This window comes from Oryx dammah, unplaced genomic scaffold (genome assembly GCF_014754425.2).
Source record: "Oryx dammah isolate SB20612 unplaced genomic scaffold, SCBI_Odam_1.1 HiC_scaffold_15, whole genome shotgun sequence".
NCBI lineage: Eukaryota > Metazoa > Chordata > Mammalia > Artiodactyla > Bovidae > Oryx > Oryx dammah.
Genome location: NW_024070199.1, coordinates 27,548,563 through 27,562,681, shown reverse-complemented (window position 1 = coordinate 27,562,681; position 14,119 = coordinate 27,548,563). Strand labels below are relative to the sequence as shown.

The 14,119-nt window shown below is 53.7% G+C and overlaps 1 protein-coding gene across 2 annotated transcripts in view; it reads right to left on the bottom strand.

The window, feature by feature from the left end:
* The window catches only part of PKNOX2 (PBX/knotted 1 homeobox 2), a 292,022-nt gene that overhangs the window by 72,734 nt on the left and 205,169 nt on the right, over nucleotides 1-14,119 (bottom strand). For both annotated transcript variants that reach the window (XM_040255805.1, XM_040255804.1), the window contains exon 4: nucleotides 10,969-11,077. In XM_040255805.1, the coding sequence (XP_040111739.1) occupies nucleotides 10,969-11,055 (87 nt within the window). In that variant the 5' untranslated portion in view covers nucleotides 11,056-11,077. The remainder of the gene's footprint in view (nucleotides 1-10,968; nucleotides 11,078-14,119) is intronic.

Here is a 14,119-nt window from a genome sequence, read left to right as displayed (position 1 = left end):
GCGCGGCTCGAGCGGAGCTTCCAACCCCACGCACTAAGCTGAGACGGGGCACGAAGGTACACTCAGAGGAGGGTGGGCCAGGCTGCTGAAGGGATTCCGAGGAATATTTGCAGGGACCTGCAATACTAAGAAGGATCTGGGGGATGGGTGGGAGACGGAGGGACGTGCGAGCCCCCTTTGAACCACTGAACCCAGGGTTAGATTGTGTAAGTTCGGTACTGTGGGCTCCAAAGTGTCAAACTGCAACCGACGCATCAAACCTGCAACACAGAAAGCACATTTGGGCTCGACCCACATAGTAAGTTTCCAAGCCTCTGAGCTCTCCAAGGCTGGGATGCACTGCCTCCAGAAAGTTGTTTCCACTGGCACAGGAGCCAAGTAGAGACTCACCTGGAGATGGTGGAAGCTCCCTGGCCGGGTGGGCTGGCTTAGGTGCTATCTGAAAAAGCACCTTCTTTTTAAAAAAAATTTATGTATTTGATTTTGGCTGCACTGGGTCTTGCTGTGCGAGGGCTTTCTCTAGTTGCGGCTAGCAGGGTCTACTCTCTAGTTACGCGAAGGTTTCTCATTACAGTGGCTCCTCTTGTTGCGGAGCACGGGCTCTAGGGTGTGGACTCAGTAGCTGTGGTGCGTGGGCTTTCAGTAGTTACAGCACACGGGCTGATTTGCCCCGTGGCCCGTGGGATCTTCTCGGACCAGGGACTGAACCCGTGTCCCCTGCATTGGCAGGTGGATTCTCAACCACTGAACCACCAGGTAAGTCCCGAAACCCCTTCTATTAATAGCAGTGACAGGCCATGAGAATGCTTACACCATCACTATGCGCCCCCAGCGACGGCACAGGGCTCCCATTAGATGACATCCAGTGCGTAAAAGTGCTTTGGAAACCCTAAAGTTTTTCCCAAGTGGAGGGTGGTTGTAGTTATCAAACACAAGATTTCCAGAACATGTATCTTGCAAAAAGTAAGGCACAGCTATGTGCACGGCTCGTTCAAGAGTAAAATACTCGTGGGCTGATGCGCTCTGCTGGGCTCAGTCCTCTAAGGGTGAATCTCCTTGTGTCCTTGAAGGGATCTACAAGGGGCTTCTATGCAGATGAGCTTCTAGGAGCAGGAGGGCTGAGGGGAGGGGCTTCTTTTCCTCTGACCTCCCATTTCTAGGCAGGACTTCAGGGAAAGATGGGGCAGAAAGGCCTGCTGGGGTCTAGAGGAGAGCGTAAAGCAAAAGCAGTCATTGCCAGCCTCCCAAGAGGCTCTAGTTGAGAGAGCCAGGGAGCTGGCCTGAGAAGGACAATGATTCAGATTTATTTACCTCCTGAGGGTCAATTCAGCAAACTTGGCATTTCCTCCAGGTTTGGAGAATGAGTATTTATCTCCAAATAGATTTCTTTATTAGCCAGAGACACCCATTTCTCAAGAACCAGAGCACAGAGGGAGAGGCCCGCAGCTGTCCCAGGGCCCGGGAGCAGGGGGAAGAGGGTGTTGGGTGGTGAGATTTTGGCAGGAGTTTCTGGCCCTAAAACAGAAAAGCTGTTTGGAGAGATTGCACAGATGGAGGGCAGAGATCCCTTGCTCTGGTCAATGAAGGCCAAATGATAATTTTTCGGGAATTTTGCAAGTTTAATAATCACATTAACAGTTTAAGAGTGGCCATGGTGGGAGCAATCACACCATGGAAACTGACAAATGTTGCAAATCAAATCCTTTCTCCACACCCCACCCTGAGAGCCGGTTGTTAAATATTTACAAGCACACGCCTATCGTCAGAGTTTCTCTCCAGGTAACTTTCTCTTGTTCTCAATCTGTAGTGAAGAGACTACACTCTCTGAGGCCACTTGGTGTGTCTCCAGCTGGTCCCAGAAGCAGCCACTCCAGACTAGGAGCCCTCCTCCAAGGAGAGCCCTGGACATCCTACCCAGACAGGCTGTGAGCCTTGATTAAGAAAGCAGGGGACTTCCCTGGTGGTTCGAGGGTTAAGAATCCACCTTCCAATGTAGGGGATGTGGGTTCCATCCCTGGTTGGGGAACTGAGATTCCCACATGCCAAGGGGCAACTAAGGCCATGGGCCAAAACTACTGAGCCTACAAGCCGCAATGAAAGGTCCCGCACCCTGCAACTAAGACCTGACACAGCCAAATAAAAAAATATTTTAAAAGAAGAAGAAAAAACTGGATACAAAGAATGGATGGGGACAGGTGGCAGCATTCCCCAGAGGCCTGCCCACGGTGAGCTCACTGCCAGGTCCAGAACCTACACAGGCCTCTACAGTCCCCATCGCCTCTCCTAGCCTGGGGTCCTTGCATCCCACAGATGCTCCAACCCACTGGACTCTCCATCAACCAGCTCCGATCCAGCCCTGCATTAAGCCTGGAGCTAAAGGTCCCTGCCCAGATTCTCCATTTGTGACATGGTGAGATGAAAGTTCCTGATGCCCCGGCCCCAATCCTAAAACACCAAGGGAAGAGTTGGGGGTGTACGCTGTGTGTGTAGGAAGGCAGGAAGGCAGAATCTGGAGGGGCTTAGAGATCCATCCCCTCAACAGTCTAGTCGGCCATGAGAACAAGCAGAGGACGCTGGCATGGCTTACGAGGTGCTTGCTGACACCGGAGTAGACAGGGTACCTCCCACAGATGCTTTCTGCAAACGCTGGGCCTCCAAGGTCTGCACCCCCAACCATGACTCAGCCCAGACAGCACTCCTGAGGGGAGGCCCCCTCGTCTGCCGTGGCAAGGTAGGGCTGCCCATCCCCAGGGCCTGCCTGCCAGGTCAGGGAAGCCTTGTGTTTTGAGAACATGGGGGCCCACACAGGCCTGGCCACTAGGGGCCGCCGAGGCTCCAGGAGGGCTGGTCCGGTCTGGGGGGTGGTAGGGCCAGATCTGGCTTCTCCAGTGGCTCAGTGGTAAAGAACTCTCCTGCAATGCAGGAGACTTGCAGGAGACCAGGGTTTGATCCCTGGGTTGGGAATATCCCTTGGAGAAGGAAATGGCAACTCACTCCAGTATTCTTACCTGGAAATCCCCATGGACAGAGGAGCTTGGCAGGCTAAAGAACACGGGGTCGAAAAGGGTCAGACATGACTGCGTGACTAAAAACAAACAAAAGGCCAGATCTGGTTTCCTGGTAAGCTAGATGGAGTCCAAGGACCTGGGAGGTCAGGGCTTGAAGCCATTTAGTAAATATCAGGTTTGGCCTGAGCAGTGGGGAGGCAGAGAGGGTACAATGGATGGTTTTGAGGGGAGGGCACAGCCCACAGGGTGCTCAGGCCTGGACCTGCTCACTGATCCAGCCTCATCTCAGGTACAGCACCCCTCTCCCACTCTGACCCCCAGCAGACCCTCCTGGGTGGGGGTGCCCAGACACGCCCCATGATTGACATCTTCATGCCCCTGCCCCCACGGCTGCCTCAGAAGAAAGGGTCCACACTTCCCCGCCTGGTGTCACCCGCCCCACACCTGTCACCCCTGCATGCCCTTGATGCTGTGGTCATTCTGTCTGAGATACTGGGGCCACAACAGTGAACAGAACAGACATGTTCGCTGCCCTCCAGGATCCCCCCCCGACCACGTGTGAACACACCTCTCTTTCAAGAGGGAGCGTCAGCCCTCTCGGGAAGCCTGTCCCAATTCTCCACACCCCTGTCTAGGTGGAGGAGGAAATGGCAGCCCACTCCAGTACTCTCGCCTGGAAAATCTCATGGACAGAGGAGCCTGGTGGGCTACAGTCCACGGGGTTGTAGAGAGTCAGACACGTCTGAGCAACTAAGCCCTGACCAGGTAGCCCCACCCCCTGCCTCCTCTGCACGTGTGGTGAGGGACCTTAAACCCCGTAACACTTCGGGCCCTCTTCTATCCATCTCCCCGAGTGGACTGGAGTCCAGCTCCTGTCAGCAGCCCTGGCTCCCGTGGGCTCCCGGCACTTTTGTGAAATGACTGAATGAGGATACGAGAGCGTGCATGCTCAGTCATGTCCAACTCTCTTGTGACCTCAAGGACTGTAGCCCACCAGGCTCTCCTGTCCATGGAATTTCCTAGGTGAGAGTACTGGAGAATTCTTGTAGATTCTTGAAGGATCCTCCCAGGGATCTTCCTGACCCAGGGATCGAACCTGCATCTCCTGCATTGCAGGCAGATTCTTTACCACTGAGCCACCAGGAAATGAGACAGTGGCATGTTAAAAGGCTTAGGGATTCAAAACCAGGAGAAGTCAAGCATGGTTCCTCCAAATAGACCCCAACCCAGTCAGCTCAGGGAAAGGAAGGGCTGGAGGAGAGGAGGGTAGCCCATTTGGCTCAAAGGGGATTCTGCAACAGCAGGCCTGGGGCACCTGCCTTCTGATCCCAGGACCCACCAGATAGAACAAGTCACTCAAAGAAGTTACTCTGTGGTGCAAAATGGAGGTCTTCAGCAATAAATTAATTTTAAAAGGGTTTGTAGGCAGTGGTTTACAGAATGAACCTTGAAAGTGTTTGCTGCCCTGCCTGCACTGCTGGGGTGACTAGACGTGTACCGAAAGGGAGGAAGACCATGGACTGAGATCCGAGTCCTTCACGTCCCAGCTTCATGCACTTTCACGGGCGCTGTCTTCTCCCCATCTTTCCCTCCATCCCTGGAGGACCCTTTGCTTGTATAATAGTCCCACAACAGTGAATTCAATTAGGCCCTTGGGAGTATGTGTGTATGTGTGTGTGTGTGAGGGAGTGTGTTTACAGCTAGAGACACATACTTGATACCCCTACTGTGTTCCCCATAAAAGGGAGAGTAATTAAAGTTCAATCCAGTCTTGTCTACTGGAGACGTACAAAAGATCAAGGAAAAAAAAAAATCAATGTCAGGGTCATGGCTGAAACAAACCTGGAAAACACCATGTTACCCTTCACACCTACACTCTCAGCCACCCTGTGAAGCAAGGAGGGCAGAAGTTATTCCCATTTTACTGACGCAGAAAGGCCCCCAATAAGCCATAAGCTCCATTAGGGCAGGGACATGTGTCCCTGGCACATGGCACAAGGTCTGCAAGACCCATAGAAAGCCCCTAGTATTTATTAACTGGTTGAGTGAATGAAAGAAATAATAGTGAAACTTCTTGTCCAACTTTGTGTAATTCATCAGCAGTGGAGTAGGGCAGGCCTAGGATTCTGAATTCCTATTTTACGACGTTGACTTGAGTCAGCTCACTCTTCTTCCTCCAGACCACAAACTCCAAGGACAGCACACACCTCAGAGCTGTGCTCACCCACCCCCATCCCACCCTGCTCCACAGATATCCGAGCTCCTAGAAGATCAACTGGAAAAGGGGGTGGGGAGGAAGGCAGGTTCCAGCTCCCTAGGCCTGCTGCTGACGGATCACCTGTTGCCTGATTTATTTTAAGCTTTGTGTACTTTGGCCATCAACTATTTTTGTCACTGTTTAGAATGCTCATCCTGCTTGCAGGCAAGAGGATAGACAATAAAATATCTGAGGGTTTTTTTTTTTTTTTTTTTGTAAATGTAAGAATTCAGGTAGGAAGTTCGTCAAATAAAAACCCTAGACAAGGCCATGAGGGCGCGGGTGTCTTCTAGCAAAATCCTGTTGCTAGGCCACTGTCTCCTAAGCGAGGCTGTTTTGCCTTTGCCACAGTGAAGAGTCCAGGCCTGGAGTGAGCTGGAGTTCAGGAACATGTCCTGTTGAAAGACATGTGTGGCCCAAGCAGGCCACGGAGAGAGGTCACTGAGCACAGTGAGAAGAAAGGCCCAGCAGAAAATAAAAAAGAAAGAGAAGAGTCCGTTTTGATGAGTCAAAGCGAGGGAAGGCAGGTCACCCATATGGTCCCTCTGGTGCTGGCCCCAGGGGCAGAGGGAGCCGTCAATCACAGCCACAGAAGAGGCTTTCAAAGCTGTGGAATTAACTCTAAAGCTGCAGAGTGCCTCACCAGCAGCTGAGCAGAAGGCCCTGCGTGGCAGGGGGCTCCTACCCATAAAGAGATGAGAGGAATGTAAAGTGTGAAAACAACTGAATCCGCTTCTGCCTGGTCCAGCTGCATGGCCTGGATGGAGGAGGGCATTCACAGCCAGGGGCCCTGACCACTTTCCCATCCCCCACCACCTAATGAAACCAGCGTGGGGATCCTAATGACTGATCAAAGCCCTTCCAGCTCCCCCAGATATCTGCTCCCCTGGCCCCTGCCCAGAGAGGGCACGGTGCCTGGACAGGGAGGGAAAGAATTTACTCAGAGAGCAAGAGAGACAGGTCTGGTCTCCCCCAACATGGCTGGCCCAGCCTTAGCCTTTCCGGTGCAGCATGGGGATGGGTAGCATCATCTGGACACCTCATCTCCCAGCACAGCATCCTGAACACAATTCTCCTGGCTCTGAGGGTGGCAGGAGGATGGAGGGGGCAGGGGGTGGGGAGGAGTCCCAAGCAAGGGTTTGACTCCCTTCTGAAGTGAGCTTCCCATCTGGGTCCTGAGCTGCGAATTCTGACTTTGTCTTGTCTTGTTTGCCTCTGGTCAATAACGAGGCTGCATCCTTGGTGAATTGCCAGAACCCTTTCAATACCCCCTATCATGATGTCACACTATGCAAGCACCTAGCTACCTGCAGAGCAATTGGCTCCTAATCCAAACTGCAAGAGTGCCCCCATCCATTGCCACTGTGCCTAGTGGGTCAGACTGGCCACCAGGATTTCTGCTTTCTACTCAAATGTTCACGTAGCTGACATGCTGGGGACACGCAGAGGAGTACCAAATGCTGAATACACACACACAAATAGACCAGATAAAATATTTGTCTTGCCTATAAGCCAAGGGCAAAGGCATTTGTGGAACAGTAGGTATGTGTCTGTGTTTGAGGAAGGGCGGGGGGAGGTTACCGACAGCGGGAGTTTGGGAGAAGGGGGTTACAGTGAGGGGTGGGGAAGCCACTGCCTCTCCAGTAAAGCTGTCAGTTTCCTAAAATTGCTGATGGAGCCACAGAGCGAGAACTCTGGTGGGTGGGTGGTGTCGCCCACGGGGTGTTATAGGAAACGGGAGAACTTGAATGACATTTCAGAGGTGGAAAGAATGCATGGATGGAGGGTATGTGCCTGGATGGGTGAGAGGGAGGTTGTGTTACCAGAAAAAATTCTGGGAGGGAGACTGGAGTGGCGCTTGCCGGGAGAGGGGAGTAACAGCAGAGAACATGACTTTGAGGCTCCCTTAGGGATCCGTGGGGGTGCTGGGACAGTGGGAGGAGGAGCTGGGACAGTCCAGGTGACAGATGGGCAGGCAGAGGCAGAGAGGCGAAAGGATGAAGAGTGATGTAGGTGCCGAATGGAGGGACCACAGGCCTTGTTCGCATCCAGGTCTCTCTGGAGACAGTGTCCTCATTAAACAATTATTGGCGAATTCCACAGTCCTGTGACTTGCCCTACCTCTCGGGGCATAAAGTGAGAATCTGCATCCAGGACTCAGGTGTTATCAGGCCAGAACTGAGGTACTGGAGATGGGCAGCAGAGGGCGCTGCGGCTCTGGCAGAATTCAACAGGGAGCCACAGGAAGGAGGAAGCAGGCCACAGGAAGGGTCCCCGTGGGTTGTTGCTTTTGTACTCTCTAAACTGAGGATCTGTCTTCAGTGCACAATGAACACAGAGGGACATTCTTACAAGTAATCACAGAGTTTTCCAGGATGGACGGGAACAGAACTGAGGGGGCCGGAAGCTGCTTAACTGTTATACCACTTGGCTTGTGCCCAAATAGCACAGAGCCATAACCATGAACATTTCTGGACTAAAATGGGAAGAAGAAGGAAAAAAAGCCTCCCTCATTTTTAATAACTTTATTCCCCAAACTTCAAAAATGAAATTGCCAAGTTAAGAATTTGCCTTGAAAAAATTTTTCTTCCTAATTTATTATAAAGAAGGTCCGGGGCTTGGGAATTTTTTAATGCAGATTCCTAATTTTCCAAAGCGAGAGTCTCCTGTGCATTTGAATAGATTATGCTCGGTATTGCTAGCCCTTAGCACAACGGGAACGTTATTAAAACGACTGCATGGGTCTCAGAGGACGGGTCCTGCTTTCTCACTTCCTTTTTCATTTTGGGGACTTTGTAGCAAAGACTGTCCATTTCTTGCCCATGGAAGAAACTGGGTTTCTGAAGAGGTGATAAAGAGATGCACTCAGCGGTCTAGGCCTTGAGGAGACAAGTCATATCGGGTCCAAAGGTAATGAGATTAGACCTGAAGGAATGGAGAAGTGTGGGACCCTTTCCAGAGAGCCCTGTTCCAGAAGTGATACCCTGTGGGCCTGGCCCACACTATTAGGCTGGGCTTTCCTGAGGACATAGAGTATCAGAAAGCAGCTGATTTGCCAGGATGATGAGCATGATGAGGGCGATGAAGCAGGCTTCTCCTGGGAAGCAGGGCTCAGCCCCTGATTGCACAAAGGGAAGAAGGCAGGAGGACCAGAGAAAGTTCCCCATGGAAGACTTGCTCACATGGCAGCCACTCTGAGAAGCCCTGAAGAGTGGGGAGAAGGGCCCCCCAAAAGCCAACTGGCCTCAAAGTCTAGCATTCTGGGGAGAGCAGCCCCTCTCTGTGAGTCAGAGACTCTGCCCTGCAGTCTTCTTCCACCTCCTCTATCCCACCCATTCCATCCATGCCCTAAGTTCTCCCTGTGATCACTCATCCTGGTCAGTTTCCTTGGGAACCAGTCTGGCTCAGGGAGGACCCATGGGAATCTAGCCACAGCCTAGTGGCCTAGCCAAGGCCATAAAGACCCCAGGCCTTGGCCTGGTCACTTTACTGTGGACACTGAGACTTCATCCCTGGACTTCTGTGGTTGCAAGGAGATATGTGGCTTTGCCATGGAAAATTATTCCTCTGCTGTAAATGTGAGTATTTTCAATGGTGAGGTTCCATAGCTGCTGGAGAAGAGAGCCTTAGGACAGCCCCCTCATTGGGTTTCTGCTCTGAGGCCTCAGCTGGGGGCTGGAGCCTCCCTTCCCCTGCTAAAAGGCTACAGCAGCTTGGTGGTGGCTTCCGGAGGTGGGGGGCTGAGCACCATCAGGCTGCAGCCCCCCCTCCCCCACCTCCCTCAGTACCTGGGATGGATGACTTCTCAGCTGTACCCTCTACCTCACTCCACCGGGACCAGCATTCCTGAACAACAAAGGTCCTTGCTGCAGCTCTCCTGCTATTTCCCCCACCAACCCCAAGCTTCTCCCAGCTGCCTGGGAAGGCAAAATAGGGGGTGCGGCCGGAGGCAGGGAGGCAGCTGGGCCAATCTGGCCTGACCTCTTGGCCCAACTCTGGTCTGTCCCTGAGCCTTGGGGATGGGGATGGGAGCCCAGGCGCCCACCACCTGCTGAACACAAGCAGTGTCCTGATTGTCACTCCCGGGTCCCACTGTGGAACTTAGAGAGCGTCATCCAGCTAGAAAAGAAATGGAGCTGATGGTCCTGCCTCTTCATCAATACCCTCAGGTATCAGTACCCATTAGTGCCCGACACGGCCTGAGCAGACGGGGGATGGTTCTGGTCTATGGAGAAAGGATGGTACCTCTTCCTTGTAAGGTCCTTACGTTCCCAGGTCTCCACTGGTTCAGGCCTCCTTCTATGCTTGGTTCTGACCACAGAGGGAAAGGCCCTGACACAGCTGCACACCTGGAGGCTTTCGAACAGGGGGACCGTGCCCACAGTAGCCCAGCCCACAGTCGTTCATGGGAAGCTACTGACAGGAGCAGAGGGTCTGCTGAAGCCAAGGTCAGGGCAGGGTGAGCCTGGGAAGGAGCACAGAGTTGACGAGCAGGAGCAGGAGTGGGGACGAAAGGACGTGCACTTGGAGGTCAGCGCTTCCAGACTTAAAAGGGGAGGAGTCGGGGGTGGTCCAAGTGCTGGACCAAGTGGTCATTTTGGTGGGGGAATGACAGGGTGGGCAGGGCAGCCCCACAGGCTCACACTAGGCTGGGGTGGCAGGGCCGTGGGACATAAGGCAATGCCCCCTGCACCTGCATCTCTGCATCCTGTCCACGTGGCACAGATGTCCCCTGTGGTCAGGAGAAGGGCTGTGTCTGAAATGCTAACGAGTGAGGGACGGCAGTGCAGGGCAAAGACCAGCGATCAAGACAGAATAGGAATGATGGCCTGGCACACAGTAGAGGCTCGCTGCACTTTCGTCAGATGAAAGAAGGAATTCAGTTCAGTTCTAGCTGGCTGCATTTCACATTACAGGGTCTCGATCAGTAATAATTGAGAAAACAGGAGAGTGTGAAGGTGGAGCCTCCTGTGAACACACAGCCTCAGGAACTCTGAGTCTCAAAGAACCCAGCGTGGAGGGGAGGCACACACAGGGGACCCAAGATCAGAAGTGACTGGTCTCAAGGACTTCGGGAGCCTGACCCACAGAAGCTGGGCCAGGTATCCAAAAGATGGGGAGGAGAGAACAGGAATACAGGGCTAGGCCGATGCCCTCTGCAGGAGGTGCAGCTGGGCTGGGCGTCTCAGAAGGACTTAGGGCTGCTCTGGCCGAGCTGCGGTTAATGGAGACTGGGAATCAGAGGAAAGGATAGGAGGGTATAGAGAAATAGTCTTGGCCCTTTTCTGGATAGAAACTGAATGGAGTCCTGAACAGAAGGGAGATTCCTCCCACAGGCACACAGAGACCAGTGAATGAGGGATCTGGTAGAGGGACCCTCTATTCAAGGGTTTCCCTAAACACTCAAAGACAGACTCAATGTACCTGGAGCTGAGTCTCCCCAAGTGAGGGCTGGTGCATTTGTCTGAGCGGGAATCGGGGTGGGGAAGGGCACCAGATCATGAGTAGGTGCTGCACCCTGGGGTGCCAGGTCCTGGATGCAGGCAACAGCTGCCCAGGTGGGATCTGAACCCAGTGCTTTGCCAAGTGCAGACTCTTCTCAGGGAGTCTGGGCTGGAGGAGAGCTGAGGGAGGCCTGGCCCTGCCCTCCGCCCCGGGAAGGCCTCCGGGTCCCCTCCACCCTGCCGCCGGTCAGTCACTCACCTGTGGGCTGTCCTGGTAGGCTGGGGGCGGGACATTCTGCGTGGCCATCATCGTCAGAGCGGGGGCTGGGGAGGCATGTTGCATCATGGGATGGATTCACATGGGGGACCTGTGGCAGGAGAGAGGGGCCGCACCGTTAATCGCCGAGTGCAGGGAGTCCCGGGGACCAGCCATTGGGTGTGTGCCCAGGCCGGGCCCCCGGGGACTGACCAGATACAGCGAGGGCTGGAAGCCCTTGTGGCGAGTGCAGGAGAGATAAGGGGAGAAGCCTGAGTAGGGAGGGGCTTGCTGTGCTATTTGGACTTGGAATAAACAATATTCAAATCACATGTAAAACAACCTGGGCAGCCAGCAGCCCTGCTTTTGTTCAGCACCAGCTCCGGCCTGGTGGGGGTCTGGGGAGAGGCAGGAGGCTGGAGGGGGCCTGGCCCGTGGCAGCACTGGAGGGGCGGGGGGAGCAGGAATTGGAGGCCACATGGGCACGCCATGGTCAAGGGTGCTTTCCCTTCCCAGGCCTCCTGGAGCCACCCTATACCCTCGGGGCAGAAACCTCAGCCCTGGTCCTCATCATATGCACTTGCCTGACTGTATGACCTCGCCCTGTTCACTGGAGAGGGCCCAGTTCTTGAGGCTCTAGCTTACTGTGTTCCCCTTTGCCTGGCACAGAAATAAAGCCACTCTTAACCTTTCCTCCTCCGTAAAAAATAAAAGAAGATGAGGCCTCAGCCCTCACAGTTCCAGATTTCCAGATCCCCCCTCCCGGCCCCAGGAGTCTCCCGGCACCACAGTAACCCCGGAGATGTGCTCACCACACCTAGTGATGGAAAGGGACCTGGGGCGCCGGCCCTCCCCAGCTGGAGGGTGGAGCAGGTAGCCCCAGGTGACCACTTGGAGGCGTTCCAGGAAGGGACGAGGCAGGGGAACAGGGGCCACAGCCGCATGAATGCGCCTGCACACTCTAGGAAGACTTTGCTCAGCCTGTGTTCAACTCTGGGTTCATCCACACATGGGGCCAGAAGAGCCGCGGAGCCAAGGGTCCTCTTACAGGGGAGGAGGCAGAGGCAGAGAGGACAGACGTGTGTGTGTGTGTGTGTGTGTGTGTGTGTGTTTCAGGGAGGGTGTGGTGCTTGGGGAGGAGGGTAGAATCAAGATCTCTGATTTCCCCCGGTGGGGACTGCTCTCATCTACCAGCCCTCCCATCCCATCCCCCCAAAGCGAGCTGCCCCCATTGGCCTCAAGGTCTCTTCTTGAATCACTAAGTGGTGCCGTAAGAGGAGACAGCGTGGCGGTACCACCCAAGGAAACAGAATGCTCAGAGAGCTGTTCAGTTGCAGGAGAGGCCCTGAAATATTTAGAGCTGGAAACCACGGCTCTTTGCCCGATACAGGCCTGTCCATCGAGGGACGCGGGGACTCCTAAGAATGTCCGCGAGTGCAGGGCCTGGCCTCCTCCTTGGTGGAGGGCGCTCAGGAGCAGGCGATCTTGGCGAGCGTGTCAGAACCTCCCTCCCCTTCCTCCCTCTCCTTGGGGACCTCAGGGCTCCATCCTCTTCCTCCCTGATGTCCTCCCAACAGCCCCTCTGCAAGGCCTTCCAAAATGTTCACATCTCTGAATTCTGTGGGAATTGGAGGGAGTCAAAGAGAGGGTCTCAGGGCCCTATATGGAGTGTGTGAGTGTGTGCTGCTGTGTTAGTTCTTTTTCAGGAAGAGGAGGAAAGATCAGCTTTGGCTGACCCAAGTCTCCAAACCACCAGGTGTGCTTTGACCCGAAGTTCACACGTGAAACCCCTGGAAATCCAGGCATTCATTCAGTTCAGTCCAGTTCAGACGCTCAGTCATGTCTGACTCTTTGTGATCCCATGAACCACAGCACGCCAGGCCTCCCTGTCCATCACCAACTCCCGGAGTCCCCCTAAATCCATGTCTATTGAGTTGGTGATGCCATCCAACCATCTCATTCTCTGTCATTCCCTTCTCCTCCTGCCCTCAATCTTTCCCAGCATCAGGGTCTCTTCAAATGAGTCAGCTCTTCGCAACAGGTGGCCAAAGTATTGGAGTTTCAGCTTCAACATCAGTCCTTCCAATGAACACCCAGGACTGATCTCCTTTAGGATGGACTGGTTGGATCTCCTTGCAGTCCAAGGGACTCTCAAGAGTCTTCTCTAACACCACAGTTCAAAAGCGCTCAGCTTTCTTTATAGTCCAACTCTCACATCCATACATGACCACTGGAAAAACCATAGCCTTGACTAGGCGGACCTTTGTTGACAGAATAATGTCTCTGCTTTTTAATATGCTATCTAGGTTGGCCATAACTTTCCTTCCAAGGAGTAAGCATCTTTTAATTTCATGGCTGCAGTCACCATCTGCAGTGATTTTGGAGCCCAGAAAAATAAAGTCTGACACTGTTTCCACTGTTTCCCCATCTATTTGCCATGAAGTGATGGGACTGCATGCCATGATCTTAGTTCATTCAGCAGAGGTTTATCAAGTCAACTACATGCAAAGACCTGTGCTGGGGGTGAGGGGGCAGATGAAAAGAGGCAAGGCATTCTCCCCAGGGAGGGAGGTGATGGTGCAGTGAATCGAGGTTCCTGTGGAGAAGGCAGGGGGAAGGATGACTTCCTGTGCTGAAAACCTGAGACTGCAGGGAACGCCTCCTGGCCTCACTGAACTTGTACCCCATCCACCCTGGCCTCACTTCTGAGACGGAGCGCCAGGTCATCTTTGCAGCCAAAGCAATCAGGGTCACCGCATCTCACACGCACGAGGTACTGAGACCCAGGCTCTACTGCAAAGAGGCTCGGAAGGAAGCCCCGAGTGGAGCCTAACTCTGCAGGCAGGGAAACCAATGCCTTTTTCATGGCTGGGTCTTGTCCAGAAGGTGAAAAACATCCCAGAAAGGCGAGAGCGGAGTGAAGAGGGTTGGGGGATAGGACATAGGATATACACTCCTTGAGACATTAGAAAGAACCTGAAGAATGAAGACTTCTGAGATGTTAAAAGGGGCCTGGAATCTCTCTTTTTCAGAAAACCTGGAGGGAATAAAGGAAATACGGGCATTTCAGGCGTGTGCTAGGTTTGGCTTTTCTGGGAACTCTGGCAGATGGGGTAATTTTGGATAGGTCGTACGGGTCCTGAAGGCAGGATCC